The sequence below is a fragment of the Giraffa tippelskirchi genome, chromosome 7 (genome assembly GCF_054371585.1).
Source record: "Giraffa tippelskirchi isolate mGirTip1 chromosome 7, T2T-mGirTip1v1.2.pri, whole genome shotgun sequence".
NCBI classification, from domain to species: domain Eukaryota; kingdom Metazoa; phylum Chordata; class Mammalia; order Artiodactyla; family Giraffidae; genus Giraffa; species Giraffa tippelskirchi.
Genome location: NC_137281.1, coordinates 26,084,823 through 26,106,229, shown reverse-complemented (window position 1 = coordinate 26,106,229; position 21,407 = coordinate 26,084,823). Strand labels below are relative to the sequence as shown.

The 21,407-nt window shown below is 42.0% G+C and overlaps 1 protein-coding gene and 1 non-coding gene across 8 annotated transcripts in view; both read left to right on the top strand.

Moving 5' to 3' along the window:
* Nucleotides 1–88: 88 nt before the first annotated feature.
* PRMT7 (protein arginine methyltransferase 7) overlaps nt 89–21,407 on the top strand; it is a 42,544-nt gene continuing 21,225 nt past the window's right edge. For 4 of the 7 annotated variants that reach the window (XR_014060270.1, XM_081512841.1, XM_081512845.1 and 1 more), the window contains exons 1-5: nt 89–142; nt 3,372–3,590; nt 6,379–6,415; nt 11,089–11,238; nt 17,949–18,057. Coding sequence is in view for 4 of the 7 variants with exons in the window: in XM_081512841.1 (XP_081368967.1) it covers nt 3,496–3,590; nt 6,379–6,415; nt 11,089–11,238; nt 17,949–18,057 (391 nt within the window). In the remaining 3 variants the exon portion in view is untranslated. The remainder of the gene's footprint in view (nt 143–3,371; nt 3,591–6,378; nt 6,416–11,088; nt 11,239–17,948; nt 18,058–21,407) is intronic. The other 3 variants (XM_081512842.1, XM_081512847.1, XM_081512846.1) reach the window with 3 other exon arrangements.
* Nucleotides 8,450–8,573, top strand: LOC145515992 (small nucleolar RNA SNORA19). The gene has a single exon (XR_014061179.1). It is a non-coding gene; the product is annotated as a small nucleolar RNA SNORA19 (small nucleolar RNA).

Genomic DNA, 21,407 nt, shown 5'->3' with positions numbered 1-21,407 from the left:
GACGGAAGAGCTTTTCAGTTCCGCTTCCGGCGCCCCCCTGCCCCCGGCTCAATCAGCGAGTCTAGGGAGGTCCCGCCTTCGCACGCCTGTTGCGGCAAGATGGCGGTGGCGGAGGAAGTGAATGGAGCTGTTTTCCAGTCGGGTGAGACGCTGGACGGGTTGGGAAGGTGGGGTCGCGGTTGAAGGCTCGAATGCAGCCAGAAACGTACTCAGCCCACGGCCTCGGTCGTACTTGGACACTGAGGTACACACCTCTTCGGGACTCCGAAGGAACTTCTAGAGTCCGCATGGGGCGACTCAGAACTCCCGGACCGGCGGTAGTGCGGGTTTCTAGGGGGTCCCCGCCTCTGCCATTCAGTCGGGTAATTGCTTCTAGCTGGGCTTGTGACTGCGCACCTTCGCGGGGAGTACCTGGCGCCTCCCCTCAGCCACAGAGACCCGCACCTCAGTCTTTCGGAGCTTCAGCCATCGCACCCTGACTGGTCCATGGTCCCTTGGTTCACTGGTCTTTCCCAGTCACAGTGTTCTCAGTAGTTGGAAACCAGTCTGTTTACCACACATTGGTCAGAGAGTCCCTGTAAAAGCGTACATCCACCGTTTGTTCTGTCGCTCAGTCGTGTCCGACTCTGCGACACCCGCCGTAGATACTCCTTAGCTTAAAACCGTTGAGTGGCTCTTAGTGCATCTAGAACAAAATCAAAACACCTTTCCAAAGTCAGCATGGCACAACGGTTTGCAGAAGCCACATGCCTAATCTCCCATCATTTCTTCTGCTCAAAGTGCTTCAGTCACTCAGACTTTTGTAACTCTGCACCTAATTCTGGACATTTTACGTCCTGTTCTTGGAAAAGTTGGGATAAGGATTCCTGAAATATGAGCACTACACTTTCATAGCTTTTAACCTGGCTTATCTTTCAGGCCTCAACTTAGATGCTGTTTTCCTCAGCCTTTCCATAACTTTGTTATTCTCTTTCATAGCACCCTGTGCATTTCCTTTCTTGCCCTCAGGTAGTCTCTAATTATTTTATTTACTCTATTTCTCTCATTAGGATCTATAAATTCTTGGAGAACAAGAACCTCCTCTCTCTTTATGGTAGTCGTCCAGTTCTAATACAGTACCTGGCATACAGAAGGTGCCTAAAATTTTGAGTGACTGAGCCAGAGGTCTACTCTGAAATCTGATTAGTAAAGCAATTAGGGCTTGGCATTTGATTTCCATCCCCTCCTTGTAAATAACCATGTGATTACACAGTTCTTGGAGAATGAGGAGGAGATTATAGTATCCTGAATCTAGAATGTGGGCTCCTTCTGGGAGCGAGGACAAGTCATAGTAATACATGAGGGGATTCATGTGTGGAAGATATGTAGTGTTCACCCAGAGAGGTTACAGGACATAGTTTCTGTCCTCAAGCATTTATTTAGACTTATATGAAACCAGTGACTTCTCTACAGTTCTGAAAAGACACTGTGGTCCTAGTTACAGCCTCTGCAACATCGTAGATGAAGAGAGAATTCTGTAAATTACAATTCTTTACTTCCCCTTAACCTTTAAGTGACTTCATGATTGATTACACATGGACCAGAGAATAAGGGTTTTAGGACTCTCCACAATATGGACCCCATCAGCGTGTTTGACTTCTTGTTCAATGGAACTTCAGCTTAATTTATTGGTTCACTGTGCATGATTGTTTAAGCCTCTCTAATCTGGTGAAGTACATTCTCCCTGCCTTCCCCCATCTAAATCCTACCCATCTTTTAAACTTCTTTCTACTATAGCATTTGTTGGAGGTGTTTTCTAAAGCATATTACAGTATATGGTAGTTCTAGATACTCTCCCTTTTAATGACATTAGCTTATGAGATATGCAGAGCTGATTCTAGCAGTGCTTTTCAAGCTGTAAGTTGAAACCTTTTGGTGAGTTATTAAAACAATTTAGTGGATTGTGACCTGCATGACAAATAAAAATTAAATAGAGTGAATTATATCAGAGAGTCTTGCCTACATGAAGACTAAGTAATTGTTTTGTGAAACTTTATATTGCGTGTGTGTTGTGTCTCAAGGTAAAATATATTTCTTTTCTGAGGTTGTCAGAAAGCTTGAGAACCACTAAATTAGAGAATAGATATACTGAAGTAGAGTTTCGCTGAAGGACTAATTGACTACTTTCAACCAGGCTGGTGACTGAGTCTTTTCAGAAAAGATTGCTCCCCATCCTCTAGTATAAGAATTCAGTGTTTACTTATTTAGATAACTTCACAGGAAAGTCAGTAACTCTGGCCAGTAAAATGCTTTACAAATGTTTAGGGTCTTGCGGAGTAGGCATTCTTTCTAAGGTTTATAGATGATAGATCAGTGCTTATCAAGAAATGAAGGAAAGTGTGAAACACTTGCTGTTTTTTGAACAGTAAGAGGGAGGGTACTGTGAGAGGCCATGTCTGCCGAGAAGTACCTTCAGACTTTGAGCTGTGGTCTTTCTCTCTCAGAAATAGATCTTTGGCGGGAAACAGGCCATATAAGACATTTATCTGGTGACATTTCATTTATTCAAAGCCTTTTTTTTAGATGAAATTTTTAAAATTGCTTTTAAAATTCAATACTGAGTAGATAAGAAGTAATTGACATAACAGTAATATAATAACATAATAATATGATAGTGAGGCACGAAGAATGACAGTATCATTAGAAAAAGAACAATTACTATTACTTTTGAAGTCCCCTTTGTGGCCTTTGTTGATTCCATCCTTTTCCCTTCATTCTTAGAGGTAACCACTATCATCATTCCCTGTTATGCTTTCGGTGTGTTCCCTGAAGACTGTATTCTCTGTTGCATAATTATGAATTTCATATGAATACAATCGTGTATACTCTGTGATTTGCTTATTCTTTGGCTTGGTGTTATATTTTTGGGATTGTTCATGTTTGAATATTAGCTATGATTTATTTGCTCAGGTGAGGTTTACTTAGGTGATTTGAATTACTGTTTCTTTGTATATTTCCTTAAACTAAATGTTTACTGTTCTAAAACAGTACTGCTGACACTCCTTTACCACCACCCCAGTCTCTTTGTGTTCTCCCTTTTCCTTCTAGCCCTTTCTTCTGCTTTATTTCTCTTCTCACCTGCCTTCACCTAGGCTGTACTCAGGTGCAACTCTGAGGCTTATTTGACCCCATTGAAATCATGGAGGCCTGCTGAAGTTTCCAGATAGCTTTCTGAATTTTTGTCTTAATGATTTTTGATATTGTGTGCTGAATATAAAACTAAGTAACTCTTGATGGGAGATTGAAATTCTGATGAACAGATATTTTCAGTGTCCCTGACATTTTCATTCATTTCTTGAGTTCTTTTTTTTTTTTTTCCTTTGTCTTAAAAGTTCATTTTCCTCTACATTTTGGGGCATTATGATTTGAATAGATTTCTGACAATCAGACTTGTCTACAAGAAGTCAGCTGGCAAGGCTGCTTTTCTCTGCTAAAGCTGAGAAGCTGATTGACATCATGAAAGTCTTCTGCGGGCGGGCCAATCCGACCACAGGATCTGTGGAGTGGCTGGAGGAGGATGAGCATTATGACTACCACCAGGAGATTGCAAGGTAACAGGGTTTTTTTTTGTTTTTTGCTTCCACAGTTTGCTGTAGCTGGGTAGGATCTCAAAGCAGATGCCTTGGAATCCAGTCTGAGTGGGGAATAGATTGTCACCAAGTGCTTCTGACCAGGGCAGTGTTGCTCACTAGCAGGTTTGCTCAGCTAGGTAGGTTTGTGTGGGAGTTCCACAAAGTCATACCTGTGTGGAGAGTCAGGTGTTGTGTAGCAGCCATACCAGAGCCCCAGAGGATTTGTCTAGTGGACCAAAGAGGACCCATGGTTAGGTAGTAGTAACAGCAATAGATGAGCTTATGAAATTTAATTATTGTGTCACTGAAATGAACACACATTTACTATATGGTTAAATTCTCTTTAATGGAAAACGTGGGGGAAAGTGAAATTTTTTTCCCCTTTGGAGGGGTGTTTAAAAGTATGTCAATGAGTTACTGTTATTTAACAATCGTTAAGTGTATACAACACTGTGTGAAGGCTGTGAATACCAAAATGAAGAAGATAAGGTTCTGGTTCGCAAAGAACATGCAAATTTGTGGAAGAGACAGATATATAAAAAAATTATGACACCATGAGATGAAGGTCAGTGGAAATGGGCACAAAAGTGCATGGAAGCATCAAGAACAAACTGTGCTGGAAGAGTGATAATTTGAATGATTTCTCAAATCTAAAGAGAGGGTGATTGCTTTCCAGGCAGCAGGGATTATGTGCAGACTTGCAGATGAGCTAGTTTGGGGAATGACTAGCAGGTCAGTGTGACTGGAGTGTGGTGCAAAAGTAGGGCTGTGGTGAGGGAGGCTGCTGAAAAGGTAGATGGGGTCATGTTGTAGTTGGTGGGAGCAAAATGCTGGAAGAGGAGCACGGTTGTCTTAAGTTCTAGCTTTGCCACTTAAGTCTGGGACATTGGCCAAGCTTCTACACTTCTCTGAGCCTCAAAGTAGTAATATGTGCTTCATGTACAGTATAACAGTACATGCCTCAATATAATCACATTTATCCCATAGTGTGATACCCTTTTCTTACCATTGTTTGATGATTGAATGAAGTACAATGTTTGGTACAGAATAAGGGCTCAAACACATTACTTTCTAAGTATTTTGGATGTTATTTTCTAAGTGATTGAGAAGTTAAATAGGGAAGAAAAAAGATGAGGTTGCATTTTGGAACATTCCCTGAGAGCAGTGTGGAAAGAGTGTTGGAGGGAACAAACAACTTGTGGGCATTTAGGTAGAAGTTGCAGCTCCATGGCTGAGACGGCAGAGGTGGAGAGAGGAGGAGAAAGCTTTGAGGGAGCCTAAGGTTGGTAACTCTTGGGTGCAATGATGGAAAGAGAGAGACAATTCAAGAAGTACCAAGATTTCTGATTTGAGTAAGTGGATGGAAAACAGTTCCATCAGAAGGAGAACACAGGAGGAATGAATGTTGTTGGGGAGATGAAGATTAGTATCTGGGTTTGGCCATCCAGATGGAATGCCAGTGGGCAGATAAATTATGGATCTGAACAGTTTGCAATTATTAGTGAGAGTTGAAGCTGAAAGAGATTGCAGGCTTTCAGAGATTGTGTGGAATGAGAAAGGTAGAGGGCTGAAGAAAGAATCCTGGAATATCTGGTGAGGCAAGACAACCAGCAGGGAATGGCCACAGAGTAGAAAGGAAGAGAATGTTTCAGAAAGGGGAGTGTCCAGAAGGGTCAGAGAAATCCTGGCTGTTACGTGATGGGAGTGAGCTGGTGGTGCTTAGGGAGAGTGATGTCAGTGGAGTGGGAGGAGTGGGTGGGTGATGAGGCAGGGAAGATCGGGTGTGAAAATGCCCCTTAAGAGGTGAAGAAAAGTAGAATGGACCAGATTTCAACTAAACACTCACAGGTAGGTTCACATGTTAAAAACTTTGGTGTGTCATTTAAAAAAAGAAGCAGCAGAACCGTTTGCTTTTGGTGCAGTGCTCCTCAAAATGTGGAGTATGAGATGCCTGTGTCACAGTTGCCCGGAGCACCGGTTCAAGTGCAGATTTCCCAACTCTAGCTCCATCTTCTGGATCAGAAGTTCTTTGCATGTATTGTGGGAAGCCACATGTAAAAAAAAAAAAAAAAAAGCTCTCCATTAATTCTGATGTTATTCAGAAGCTGGAGGCCCTCTCTTTGGTGAGAGTGCCTTAACTCTCACCTGGAACTCTCAGAAAGCATCTTCGGGCTGAATCTTCTGAGTTCTGGGGATTATCCTAACCCTGCCAGAGATTTTTCAGATTTGTGTATTACTATGGTAGAACATATGGATAAGCAGCCCTCTTCTCTGTAGTTTGATGAGCTCTTCTTAGTTGTCCCTGATGACATAACGGAAAGTGCCTTCACATACACAGCAGGCATATAGATTCTCTTTCCCCGATTGCTCTCCTTGGTGTTCCTTCCGTCTGTGGTTATCCCTGTATACAAATGTATATAAGACTATGTGAAGTATTAGACACATCTGAGTTGTTCCTGAGGAAAAAAAATTATATGATGTATAACATGATCGGTATGCTAGGACTGTGGAATTACTGTGACAGGGCCAACTATCAGAGCAGTTTCAAGCCAACATTCTTTACTAAAAATACACATGTTTCTCTAAGATTTTTTTTTTCTGCAATATGGGAGAATGACAGCTTATAGCTCTGTTAAAATAGTTTAAAATGGGCCAGGATGTTTGTTCTGTCTGATGTAGGAATGCATTTATATATGTGAATATTCTCATACATTGATGTTTATCATTATTAGCAGAGGTTTCTAACCTGTCTTTTTATTTTTTTTAGGTCATCCTATGCTGATATGTTGCATGACAAAGACAGGGTAAGTGTAAAAGGAAACTGTTATTTATTTATTTGAAACTGTTATCTTAAAGTGGTGTTTGAAACCTTCCACTACACAGTTTTGCCCCCAGAGGCACGCTGTTAGAATGATGCAGAGAGGCAGCAGTAGGGTACACTGCTTGGGAAAGCAGGAGTCTGGATCCTTCTTCCTCCTCTGTTGCTGACTTGAGCATGACTTTGGAGAAAACATGAGACCTCTGCAGACCTCATTTATTAGAATTTACAATGAATGGGCCATACTAGCTGATGTCCATGGTCTCTGGATAAAAAATAGTTTCACCTGGAATAGTCACTTTGTAATTTTAAAATAGAATCTCTAGAGGTCACTGCAGACTGTATTTGGTAAAGTGTATTTGGCTTTCACTGCAGAATTACATTTCAGCTTTTCTCCTTCATTTTTGTTTCATCTGAGTTCTTTTTGTTTGAGTTATGTTACAGTTCTGGTCTTATCATGGTTAGCAACCCAGGATTTCCTGGTCTCCCAGAGTGCTTAACTAGTCAGTCTCATCCGGATCGTTCAGAAATTGGGAGGCATGAAGGAGAGGGATGCAGGGCCAGGCTTAAAAACTGAGCAGTGCTTGACAGAAGGATCAGGGCACATGGTAGGGCTGGTCATGAGGCTGTGTTGGTGGCAGTGTCTCTTTCACCCAGCCCTGATTAACTGCCTACTTCTTGGCAACACTGTGACAGAAGGGCCTCCTTAAGTACCATTAGTGTTCAGACTACACCACAGGGCCTAGGTGCCTCCCTCATTTTTGTCAGATATCCGAGTGCCTTTGCTTATCTGTTTAGGAATACAGAATGGGGAACAAACATTATTGGCTTTTGACTAATCCTCTGTAGTTTAATGTTCTTGACTTCTTGTTGGACTCAGGGGCCTGTGAACCTCTCTGATTTTTAGTGTCATCTCCAGAGAAGGTCCCTTTTGACCCAGCTTCCAGAGGATTTGGACAAATGGCGTTGTCATCCATCCAGTCAGCCAAGCCAGAAAGATGATATCTTTCCCTTATCTAAGCCTGTAGTTGATTGATCATCAAATTCTATGGTTCTTTCAGCCCCACTGCCTGCTCAGCCCTCATTTACTGGTGTCGGCCCCTCTTTTCCTTCCTCTGTACAGCAGCCCTAAAACCCTTCAGTGTCCTCTTGCTGCCTTTGAGGTAAACTTCAAATTCCTTGATGGAACATTTCTGAGTCTTCATTATTTAACTCTAACTTCTATTCTCCCCTTCCCAGTTCTACACATGAGGAAATGGAGTCAGAAGTTGCTGGTTAGTGACAGTCAAGAAAAACATGTTTCTCCGTACTTTTGTATGGTTCCTTACATTTTGTTGTTGTTTTAAAACACTTCTATTATCCCATAAAATTATCTCATGTTTGTTTGTAATCAGTGCTGGTACTCAGCCTTCTGGTTGCCTCTCCTTCCCCAAGGCAACCACTGATAGGTTTTCTGTCTGTATAGTTTTTGCCTTTTTTGGAAATTTCATCTAAATGAAATCATATAATATGTAGTCTATGTATCTTTTTTCCTTTGTTCATCATTTGAGGGTCATTCATGTTGAGTGTGTCAGTATCCATTCCTTTGTATTGCTGAGTAATACTCCATTATATGGATATACTGTATTTTATCCATTTACCAATTGATAGACATTTGGATTGTTTCCAGTTTTTGGCTGTTTTGGCTGCTTTGAACATTTACATGTAAGTCTTTGTGTGGACATGTTTTCATTTCTTTCATATAAATATATGAGTAGAATTGCTGGGTCTATATGTTGAGTGTACATTATTTAACTTTGTAGTTTTAATATATTTGGAAGGCAAATAAGCGCATGAAATGATTTTTTCTAATGACTAATGGTGTCAAACATCATTTCATGCGCTTATTTGCCATCCAAATGTCATCTTTAGTGTAGTCTAGGATTATGAACACACATAGGACTCTTTATGGATACTGCCAGTTGTCTTTTAAGAGGCTCCAGTAGTAGCTTCAAAGTTGGATAATTAAAAAGTGATAACTGTGCACATTTCATTCTTTCTTTATGTCAGGAGAAAAGATATTTCTGATATGCTCAGTATACATGTGGAGGTAAATTAGCAGCATGACTAATTTAGTCATTGCTGTCAGTCACCTTCAGACAACAGTCAATAACTTCAAGTTACATTTTGTATTCTTTTGCATCCTGTGTTGGTTTTGTATGTTAAGAAAATTGAAAAAGTATTGCAGGGGTTTTAGTATTTGTTGTAGAGAAAACATAACTTTTTTAAATTAAAAAAATAAAAAGTGATAGCTCATTTAATGGATGTTATTTATTTGGCACGTATCCCAGCCCTTGTTTCCTGTTGAGGATGCTGCTGCTGAGGGTTCTCAGGCGATCAGCTCACAGATTGTAGTGAAGCTCCCCAGCCAGCTCCTAGACCTGCTCTCTTTCTGTTACCCCACAGCCACAGCTACACAGAGAAATCTGCACCCTCCTGCTTTTTGTGGAGATAGCATATTTGATGTTCATTTTCCTAGTTCAGCAGTTCTGTCAGTTGCCATCCTGCCTGATTGTTTTTTAACTTTTTTTCTTTCTTTGCGATAAAAAGCACATAATGTAAAATGCCATACTGATTTTATCCAAGACAAAAATGCAATTACTTTAGGAGTCAAATATTTCTGTGAGGCTTATTGTGAAAAATAACAGTCCCCTGGTGTATCATTTCCCCCAGACAAAACATTTTTATGCTACACTCAGAGGCAACTTCCTTTCTTCTCTTTGAGCTGTTTGTTTTATATTTACTTCCAGACCTAAATAACTATTATCTATTGACTTCCCACTGTGAGAGCTAAGAATTTGGTATTCTTTCAGCTCCTCCTTCCCACTCGTTCTCCTTTCCTCCCAGTACAGTTATAATTTTTGCAAAATTAATATTCAGTGTTTCAGTAGGCAAGTCACTTAAATTCTTTATGCCTCTGTTTTCTCATCTGTAAAATAGGGATAACAATAACACCTCCTTTTGTGATGAGGTAAACACTTATATAAACATGTGTTAGTTAAAATCATGTTGACTTTATTAGGCATGTGTAAACACTGTTCGCAGTTGAGCTATGTGATAATTTTGATTGCTTTTCCTTCTTGCATTATTCTTTGTTAATAATTAACTTATTTTTGCTTTGTGTTTTATGTAGTCATCCTTTTATGCCTAGACTTTCTCCCAGTAGTCTAAAATTTCTTTCCGAAGGAAGGTCAAAACAATTGGCTGTTCTGTCAGTTTCATCTTAGAGATTGTTTCTGGGATCATTTTCCCCGGCCTCAGTCGGGACTAGGTGCGTTCTAGACCTCTGTGTATCTGTCGTCCTGGGATTCTTGTTGTCTGTAGATTTCCTTTGCTCCTCTTTTTGTATTGAGTCCTCTGTTTCCTGGGTCCCCTGTGTTCCTCTTTGGTTCCCTCCCTCTTTAGTGAAGCTCATCCTTTATCACATTACTCTGAGAGGGTTCATGGGGAGTAAGTTTTTGAGGCTTGGCCTATCCAAAAACTTCTTTATTCTGTCCTCACACTAAAGGCTGGATTCTAGTTTGGAAATGACTTCACTTCATAATTTTGACATTATCACTGCATTTGCTTTTAAGAGTTCAGTGTTGCTATTTTGAAGTATAGTACTATTCTTTTTTTCTTTTTTTGGCTGCACCACACAGCCTATGAAATCCTAGGGCCAGGTACTTAATTAGCCAAAGTGTTACAGAGGGAAAAAAAAGTATCTGATTAAGTTACTAAGGACCTGAACTAAAAACAAAGAAACAATTTCCTAAGAAGAAAATAGTGTTTAGCCCAGGAAGCTGTATGAATTAAGAGTCTAGTGAGGAAACCAAAAGCCATGTTATGTTTCAATGGGCTCCCCTGGTGGCTTAGTGGTAAAAAATTCCCTTGCCAATGCAGGAGACATGAGTTCAGCCCCTGGGTCTTGAAGATACCCTGGAGGAGGAAATGGCAACCCACTCCAGTGTTCTTACCTGGAAAATTCCATGAACAGAGGAGCCTCGTGGACTACAGTCCATGGGGTTGCAGACTCGGACACAACTGGGCACACAAGCATATGCATCTGTTACAAGAGGAATTGGTTACACAGGTATGGGAGGACTGGGAAGCACCAGGGTAACCTCGTGGTAGTAATTGCAGGAAGCAATTCCACTACCTGGGGATACAAAGGCAGAAGACTGGAGTTCCCAGAACCTAGAGGTGTGGAGGAGAGGTCCTGTGGAGCTGATGCTCAGATCTCTGAAGAGAATCCCTGCTCGAGCGCTGCTCCTAGCTCTGAAGGGCCTGAGGAGAGTGCGCATGTGGGAAGGAACAAGCTTTCTCCTTCCTCTAGTTCCCCTGTTGTCCAGTCCTCTAAAAGCTGAAAAGAGGAGAATGTGGTTTGCAGAGCATGAGCCTCAGCATCTCTAAGCAGAGTATGGAAGAGTGGGTGTGGAGGGGAGAGACAATTGCTTTAAATTTAAGAGGCTGACCCAGTGCTCCCGGAGCCTCGGGAGGCCTGTCCAACTCAGCCAGTGCAAGCCACAGAGGCCACAGGGTCAGGACTTAACTCTGCTGCTGCCAACCATGACTCTAGAACTTTACAAAGCACTTATAGTAACTGGTATGAAGTAACAGTTGTTTCTCCCTTTCTCTTAGAATATGAAATACTACCAGGGCATCCGGGCTGCTGTGAGCCGGGTGAAGTCCAGAGGACAGAAAGCCTTAGTTCTTGACATTGGCACTGGCACAGGACTCTTGTCAATGATGGCGGTCACAGCCGGCGCCGACTTCTGCTACGCCATCGAGGTGAGCGACGGTCTTCATGTGTATGTTCTGTGTCCTGTGTGGAAGGTCTCTTGTGTCCCTTGCACTCTCCCCGTCTGTTTGTTCACAGACATTCATGGAGTGTTCACTCCATGCCAAGCACAGCACCAGGTTCTGAGAACACAGGGATGAATCAGACACCATTCTTTCCTCCAGGAGCTCATTTTCTTCCCTGAAAACAGTGATTCTCAGCCTTGACTGAATGTCAGAATCACTGAGGAGCTTTTAAAAAATTCTAATGCCTAGTCAGTCATTGTCCTGCACTCCCCTGCCCCCGATTTTAATTAATAGTTCTTGGATGTGGCCTGAGCATTGGGGTTTTTTTAAGTGCATCAAGGTTGAGATCTACTACCTTAAATGTCCCGACAGAGCCAGCTGTCTTACTGCATTTACCCATAGTTTGGCAGTCTGCCATTTCTCTTCTTTAATAAAATATTAAACATATTATTTTTCTGGTAATGCAAATAATATGCTTCCTAGGTGGCATTAGTGGTAAAGAACCCGCCTGCCAGTGCAGGAGATGCAAGAGACACAGATTGGATTCCTTGATCGGAGATACCCTGGAACTGGAGGAGGGCACGGCAACCTATTCCAATATTCTTGCCTGGAGAATCCCATGGACAGAGGAGCTTAGTGGGCTACAGTCCATAGGGTTGCAAGGAGTCAGACGAGACTGGAACAACTTAGCACACATGAATGCGTGCGCGCAATGTGAATAATACATACCATTATAGGAAATTTGGTAAATATGAAAAAGTGTATTGGTTCAATATATAACTAACCATTGTTAAAATTTTGGTGTATTTTGCCCTACAAAATTTGTTTCTTATGGTGATTAAGTTGCAGATGACAAAGTCCCAAAATAACAGTGGCTCAGACAGAAGTTTTTTGCTTTCTTCCATAAAGTATAGAGGTCAGCACTCTAGGGTGTTCTGCCTAGACTCCTTCCAGCACCTGCCCCCCACCCCCATGTCTACAGGGTAGCCCTCAAGCTTATGGTCTAGAAGGGTGACAGTTTAGTCTGAGAGAATACCGTGGTGTGTTTGGGAACAGTGTTGTCCAGAGTTGTGGCAAATGGTGTCATGGTAGAAAAACTCAGAAAGGTAGATTGTAGCCAGACTCTGGAAGACTTCAGTGTCACATTAAAGACTTTAATATCATGAGTTAGGTGTTAATGGGCTTCAAGTGACAGTCCAACTATCACGTGATAGTTCCATGATAGTGATAGGGTTGTGTGTGTGTGTGTTGCCCCCACATGCAATTCTGTATACTTGTCTCAGGATTTCATTAAAATGATTAAGGATCATTCTTTGCCTTTGAGCTGAAACAGAGAAATCAGTGTTTGAAGATAGTTGCCTTGATAGCCTCAAGTAGATTTTATCTTCATAAATGAAGAAGCCAAGACGCACAGAGGTTAGTCTTAAGTCCCACAGTTAATAAGTAGGAGGGCTAGACCTGGTCTTTTGGTTCCTAGTTTGCTGCTCACTCCATATTAGTGGCTTTGATAGGAGGGTGTGGGTGTGTGTGAGAGAGAGTTCTAGGGTGGGTGTCTGGAGTGGAGCCAGGGATGCTATTGACTGGTAAGAGGAGTTCCTCTTTCCAGTAACTTACTTTGTGGGAAAGACCCTGCATTTCCTTTTGGACATGTTAAGTATGAAACAGCTATTGGGGCAGTAGCCAGTACCTTTGTAGACTGCTAATGAAAAATATAGGATGAGAACATACTTTTTGATAGAATTGGCAGAACTGTTTTCTTAGGTTTTTCCATATTTCCATCTCACTTACCTGGATTTCTAATTCTCTTGCTATTCTGGCTTTTGACTCAGACCTCTTCCATTTGACTCTTAAGATCTTTATGGTAGCCTCCCAGTTTTTGCTTTAGTGACTACCTGTTTGATTCTTTGGTCTTCCTGTCTTTGGACTGCCCTGTGGTTTTCAGCTCTGCCTGAACTGCATGGCAACAGGAAAGACAAGTCCAGAACCTGATGGTCCCTAGAGATGGAAATCTGAACCTTTTGAGGGTGGCATGTACAGTGGATTTGGGACTCACTTGCTAAAAATATGACAGGTAAAGCTGGCAGTGTAGGGGGCTGTCCAGGGAGAGAGAGTAGACTGAAAAGAGCAAAGGTGGGATGTGTTCAGGGGGCTGAGGGAACAGGAGTGGCCATGAAGTCCAGACAGAAACGAAGAGACCCTAGAAGGCAGGTACAGATGGCGTGGAAGTCATGAGAAAGAGGGAGTGGTCAGCAAGTGTAGATGTTGCTAGAGCCAGCACTGTCTATTAGAACTTTCTGATGGTGAGAATCTTCTATGACTGTGCTGGCCAGTGTCGTGGTCCCTAGCCACATGTGGCTGCTAAGCACTTGAAATGTGACTAGTAGGCCTGAGGAGCTGAAATTTTAAAATACTACTCAATTTTAATCCATTTACATTTAAATAACTACATGTGGCTACTGTATTAGTGCAGGTATGGAAGTTAAGCAGAATGGGGACTGAGAAAGCTGTGGGTTGGCAGCTAAGAGGTTATTGGTAACTCCCTTTAGGCGATATTTTCAGGAGAGTAGGGTTGAGGATTGGATGGAATATAAGAAATCACAGGCATTGGCTGCAGGCTTCTCTTTTAGTACATTTGAAAAGGAAGGAATATTGGGGAAAGTATATTGGTTACAGTGACTTCTGTGGCAAAATGCCTTGAAAACCAAGCATGATCCTGGCTTCCTCATTTTCTTTCTCCTTTTTCAGGGCAAAAAGAACTTTCCAAGGAATCTTTAGCAAACCTCTCCTTGGATATATCATTGGCCAAAATAAGGTTAAATGCTGTTTAATTTATTTCATTTACCTGGCAAGAAAGATTCACCTGCCCTCAGACCAGACAGTACACCCCTGGAAAGAAGATCAGTTCTCCAAACTGATTTGAGGGCTAGGGAAGAATACAGGATAATGATGTTGGGAAATCAGCTTCGGGGTTCATTCAGTAGTTTTTGAGGTGAGTTCTTGGTGGCTGAGGAGGAGGCTGTGAAGGACAGACTCTACAGGGTCAGCGGAGGAGATGAATGATAAGTCAAGGGGCAGGAGGGCTGAGAGGATGGTAAGAGCACATGATACTTTTGGGGTGGAGGCAGACTGATTGGTGAAAACTGACAGTCTGAGGCCCTCCAACAACATCAAAACCATCAAACTAGAGCCTTGAAATAATTTGAAACAAATTGTGAAGGTTTTTTTCCCCCTACCTGAGCACCTGTTCTTTGTAGAAGTATATAGCGTTTTCCTTTTGATTGTAATAGAAATATGCTTTTGTGGCAGAAAATATTGGTAGATACAGAAAAGGTCTTAGAAAAAAATGGAAATATTGTCATTATGACTGGTCACTTTATCATTTTCTAAAATCAAAATCATTTCTAAAATGCAAAAAGGCAAAATGGTTGTCTGAGGAGGCCTTACAAATAGCTGAGAAAAGAAGAGACGCAAAAGGCAAAGGAGAAAAGGAAAGATATACCCATCTGAATGCAGAGTTCCAAAGAATAGCAAGGAGAGATAAGAAAGCCTTCCTAAGTGAACAGTGCAAAGAAATAGAGGAAAATAATAGAATGGGAAAGACTAGAGGTCTCTTCAAGAAAATTAGAGATACCAAGGGAACATTTCATGCAAAGATGGGCTCAATAAAGGACAGAAATGGTATGGACCTAACAGAAGCAGAAGCTATTAAGAGGTGGCAAGAATACATAGAAGAGCTATGCAAAAAAGATCTTCATGAGCCAGATGATCACAATGGTGTGATCACTCACCTAGAGCCAGACATCCTGGAATGTGAAGTCAAGTGGGCCTTAGGAAGCATCACTATGAGCAAAGCTAGTGGAGGTGATGGAATTCCAGTTGTGCTATTTCAAATCCTAAAAGATGATGCTGTGAAAGTACTGCATTCCATATTCCAGCAAATTTGGAAAACTCAGCAGTGGCCACAGGACTGGAAAAGGTCAGTTTTCATTCCAATCCCAAAGAAGGGCAATGCCAAAGAATGTTCAAACTACCACACAATTGCACTCATCTCACACGCTAGCAAAGTAATGCTCAAAATTTTCCAAGCCAGGTTTCAACAGTATGTGAACTGAGAACTTCCGGGTGTTCAAGCTGGATTTAGAAAAGACAGAGGAACCAGAGATCAAATTGCCAGCATTCGTTGCATCTTTGAAAAAGCAAGAGAGTTACAGAAAAACATCTACTTCTGCTTTATGACTATAAAGCCAAGCCTTTGACTGTGTGGATCACAACAAACTGTGGAACATTCTTAAAAAGATAGGAATACCAGACCACCTTACCTTCCAGCTGAGAAATCTGTATGCAGGTCGAGAAGCAACAGTTAGAACCAGACATGGAACAACAGACTGGTTCCAAATTGGGAAAGAAGTGTGTCAAGGCTGTATATCACCCTGCTTATTTAACTTATATGCAGGGTACATCATGCAAAATGCAGGGCTGGATGAAGCACAAGCTGGAATCAAGATTGGCGGGAAAAATATCAGTAACCTCAGACATGCAGATGACACCACCCTTATGGCAGAAAGTGAAGAAGAACTAAATTGCCTCTTGATGAAAGTGAAAGAGGAGAGTGAAAAAGTTGGCTTAAAGCTCAACATTCAGAAAACTAAGATCATGGTATCTGGTCCCATCACTTCATGGCAAATAGATGGGGAAACAGTGGCCGACTATTTGGGGGGGCTCCAAAATCACTGCAGATGGTGACTGCAGCCATGAAATTAAAAGACGCTTGCTCCTTGAAACAAAAGTTATGACCAACCTAGATAGCATATTAAAAAGCAGAGACATTGCTTTGCTGACAAAGGCCTGTCTAGTCAAAGCTGTGGTTTTTCTAGTAGTCATGTGTGGATGTAAGAGTTCGACTATAAAGAAAGCTGAGTGCCGAAGAAGTGCTGCTTTTGAACTGTGGTGTTGGAGAAGACTCTTGAGAATTCCTTGGACTGCAAGAAGATCAAACCAGTCAATTTCCTGAATATTCAGGAAATCAGTGCTGAATATTCATTGGAAGGACTGATGCTGAAGCTGAAACTCCGATACTCTGGTCACCTGATGGGAAGAATTGACTCACTGGACAAGACTCTGATGCTGGGAAAGATTGAAAGCAGGAGGAGAAGGGGACGACGGAGGATAAGATGGTTGGATGGCATCACTGACTCGATGGACATGAGTTAGAGCAAGCTCTGGGAGTTGGTGATGGACAGGGAAGCCTGGCATGCTGCTGTTCATGGGGTTGCAAAGAGTCGGAGATGACTGAGTGACTGAACTGAAAATTTCCTCTGTGTGCATATGGCTGCATATGCATCTGTATGTTTCATGCAGTGATGTGGTCGGAGCTATGCAGTCTAAATTGGGCAGATGGAAAATTAAGAGATAGAGGAGCTTATGTTTAGGGACACGTGAAGGGTTCAGGGAAGACTTCCGTAAGGAGGCGATTTGTGCTGCCCTGAAAAGTTGGGTTAGCTTTGGCAGGTGGTGGTAGGGCAGAGGAGGCTCAGGCTTACCTCTTGCCTGTACAGTGAGGAGATGAGTGTGGCTGTAGCATTGGTAGTGCATGTGTGTATTGGGGGTGGTGGTAGGAGGGGAGGAAGGCTGGGTAAAAGTAAGGTGGTCCATACCATGGAGGGCCTCAGATACCATAAGGGAATATAGGCTGTGTTCCACTAGCAATTGGGGATTTGAGACAGTTTTGAGCAGGAGGGTGACCTGCTCACACTTCTTATCTAATATAGTCTCACCTTCCTCTAGAGAGCACATACACTTCCCATCCCAGGTCCCCAGTCATGGTTTTGTGAGGCACATCCCCTTTGCATCTCCCTCTAGCATAGCACTGACACCTGCCATCCTTACTAGGTGGTGCAGCCTCCTTGGAAGTCTCCTGCATCCCTCCTTTGCCTGGTGTGTAATGACAATGCCTAGCTGCAAGTTAAACCTAGCAGAATCTCATCCTTTTGTATTCATTTCCATGACACACAATTGGAGATGCATTTAAATTACATAGGTGAAATCTTGTGTGTTTAGATCAAAACAGCCCAACAAAATATTTTGCCTGTATCAAATGGTAACAAAGGTACATTTTATGTATTCAGGAAGAAATTCCATAGTGGAGGCCTCTTTTACTTCAAATCATAGGACCAGAGTCAAGGTATATCTTGCTAACTGGTTGTTCAGTTCAGTCGCTCAGTTGTGTCCGACTGTGACCCCATGAACCACAGCACGCCAGGCCTCCCTATCCATCACTAATTCCTGGAGCCTACCCAAACTCATATCCATTGAGTCGGTGATGCCGTCCAACCATCTCATCCTCTGTCGTCGCCTTCTCCTCCTGCCCTCAATTTTCCCCAGCATCAGTGTCTTTTCCAGTGAGTCAGCTCTTCGCATGAGGTGGCCAAAGTGTTGGAGTTTCAGCTTCAACATCAGTCCTTCCAATGAATATTCAGGACTGATCTCCTTTAGGATGGACTGGTTGGATCTCCTTGCAGTCCAAGGGACTCTCAAGAGTCTTCTCCAACACCACAGTTCAAAAGCAGCAATTCTTCGGCGCTCAGCTTTCTTTATAGTCCAACTCTCACATCCATACATAACTACTGGAAAAACTGGGTGTTAGGATGTTATTTAACTTACTGCTCATTTTTATTTGGGTTTTCACTAATTTCTAGGTTTTCAAGCCTATGGCTGATGCTGCTGTGAAGATTGTGGAGAAAAACGGCTTCAGTGATAAGATTAAGGTTATCAATAAGCATTCCACTGAGGTGACTGTAGGACCAGGTGAGAGCAACACATCTTGTGTCAAAAGCTTTACTTGCTCTTGTGGGAGAGAGGAAAAAGTTTATTCCAGTTTCTGGGAGAGATGTACCCAGGTAATTGCACAGAATTGGGATCTCTCCATGTGCTGGTCTGAAGATAAGCACTTCTCTATTAGTTTGTTTCTCCACTAATTAAAATAAATGAGGAATGAGTAAACCAGAGCTAATCAAGTATACGACTGCTAATGTAAACAAATGAAACCTTTTGCTTAAGCAAGTTGAAATACTCACCTGGCTCAATTTATCTGGTTTCGAGTTTTATTAGACAGAAGCAAAACAGTAAAAGGTTGACAGTGAGAGGTTTGCCTAGTTCCAGTATCCAGTCTCGGTATCCAGCGTAAGAGATTTGCCTGTGTAGCTTGGTCTTCAGGTTTTCAGAATATTTTTTATAGTCTGGGAATTTGAATCAGACTTTTGACATTTCACATGCTCCTGATACTGGGAGAGCACAGTGAAAAAGATTGACAAGAGAAACTTCTAACATGAGGTTATGGATGTTAAACATGCAGTATTTTAAAAGAAGCGTCTACCTAAATTCAGGATTTTTCTCACATTTGAAAAGCATTTTTTTATGGAGAATCTGAAACGTGCACAAAAGAAGGGATTGATATTCCCTTCATTCATTTTTAAAGTGTACCATACATACAAAAGAGTGCACAGATCATCCCATTTTTAATCAACATTACTGGGGTATGATTTTTTGATTTATTTATTTGGCCATACCACGTGTCTTGTGGGATCTTAGTTCCCTGACCAGGGATTGAACCCAGGCCCTCAGCAGTGAAAGTACAGAATCTTAACCACTGGCTGCCATGGAATTTCCTATTGAGGTATAATTTATATAAAGTGGATGCACCCATTTGAAGTGTATAGTTTGAGGTTTAACTATGTAAACTCACTTGTAAACTCAAATGTAAACACACTTGTCACCACTTCTACCATCAAGATACTAGAATGTCTCCATCATGCCCAAAGAGATTCCTCATGACCCTTCACAGGCATTCCATCCATATCTGTGGCCCTAGGCACTCACTGATCTGCTTTCTTCATTAAAGATTAGATTTGCCTTTTCTAGAATTTTGAGTGAAATTAGTGTATGCTTTTCTGTGTCTGCTTTCTTTTCTGTAGTACAGTGTTTTTGAGTTCTGTACAGTGTTTTGTGTGTCAAGTGTTCATTTCTTTCTGTTAGTGAGCATCACTTCATGTGGGTACATTCCATAATCTGTTCATTCCTTTACCTACTGATGGACATGGGTAGTTTCCTGGATGGGTCTTTCGGTTCACTGATCTTTTTTTCTACAGTGTCTGATCTACTGTCAAGCACATCTAGTGAACTTTTCATTTCTGATACTATATTTTTCATCTTTAAAATTCCCTTTGTGATTTTTTTTTTATAACTTCTGTTGTTCTTATGTGTTTATGTGTTCCTTTAAATAGTTAACAGATTTATATTAGCTGTTTTAACATCCTTCTATTTCACTGCCTCTCTTGGTCTTTTCTGGGTTTCTTGTATTGACTCATTTTTACCCTGGTTCTGGGTCCTATTTTACTTCCTTGCCTATCTAGTAATTTTTATCCAAATGTTGTGTATATTAGGAGATTTACATTGCTAAGTGCTGAGTTTTGTTGTCTTCCCTTAAAAGCTTTGTCTGGCATGCAGTTGGTTTCTTGCAGATCACTTTGATCCTTTCAAGGCTTGTTTTTAACCTTTGTTGGCACAGGCTTAGAATAGCTTTAAGACAGGGTTTCTTACTTGCAGCACTGTTGACATTGTGGGTCTAATAATTCTTTACCGGGAAAGTTGTCCTGTGCATTGTGGAATGTTTGCTCCTGGCCTCTTAACTGGTGGAAGCTCATAGCATCTCCTGCCTCAACACCATTTGTGCCCATCAGTAATGGCTCCAGGTATTGCCAAATGTGCCAAGTGTGGGGTGTGTGCGTGCAAAATCTCACCCTGTTGAGAACCCCTGGTCTAGGGCTGCTTCAGCTATACTAGTACAGCGTGACCTTTCTGGGGTCTCTGCTGAGTGCCTGGGTCATGGCTGATCAGAACTAGAATGTTGCTCAGTCCTCTGAGCTCTGACAGTTGTTCAGCTTATAGCTACATGGTCATCCTTTGCCCAGCCTTCTAGAGGCTTACCCTGTGTGTGTGTGGATACATTCAGCAAGAGACACAAGGGGAGCCTTGTGCAGATTTCTGAAGCCCTTTTCCTGTGTAGCTTCCTGTCTGACTCTCTCCTTTGCAAATTCCAGCTGCCTCCACTCCCCTGAACTCCTCTCTGCCGCCTCATTCAGCAAGACACTTTGCTTGGCTTCTCACTATGTGTACCAAGGTCTGGAAAGTGCCTGCTGGCTGGAAGCCAGGGCAGTAGTAGGGTTCACTTTGTTTCCTGCTGTTCAGTGTCCAGAAACACTTGTTTTATATATTTTGCCCTGTTTTCTAGTTGATTATGTTAAGTCTGAACCCAGTTACTCCATTTTGCCCCAAGGTGGAGAACTTGTGCCATGTCACTTATTCTGTGCCCTGTCCTGTGGCACCTCCAGGCTGTGTGTTCACACACACAGCTTTCTTAATATCTTTCTATGTAGTGATTTTAACTGCAATAATGAAATAATTATGTGATTACGTATTTAATGTTTCTTATCACCACACAGCCGAAGCATCCTGAGCTCACGGACTGTGTGATCTTACTAATTATTCCATTCCATGACTTGGCACAGGGCCTGGCACATGGAAGAATTCAGTCATATTTGTTTAATGAGTAGACTATCAACTTGGCTTGGTCCTTAACCCCTGGTAAATGGGAAACACTGTAGCTTCGATACTGCTGCTGTTCAGTCCTTCTGAAAACTCTTTCTTCCCAGGCCTCAGGGACATCTCCCAGTCTTCGTTCTCCTTTGCAGCTTCCTTCCTACTCCCAAATGCTTATTTCCAAGCTTCTGTTCTGAGCTCTTTTAAAAAACGGCATCTGGGTTTGTTACCTGTTCCCCCGAGATGGACGCACCAAGATGTGTAGCGACCGAATTGGGGCGGCATTTATTCATCCGTCTTGTCATTTGGTGAAGACTGCTGAGGCCCCTGGAGTAACCGCCCCCACTCAGGCTCCCCCTGCACGTCTGTCGCCTTCTACAGTAGCGTTCACAGGCTCTTAAGAAGTATTTCTTGAAATCCATTGGATCATAAAGCTTTATTTTTGAAGCAGATTTGGACAGTAAATCATTTTAAGTTACATAATTGGCTTAAAAAGTATTCAGAAGGTAGAATTGGCAGGGCTTGGTGATTGATTGGGATGTAGGGTGACAAAGAGGGAG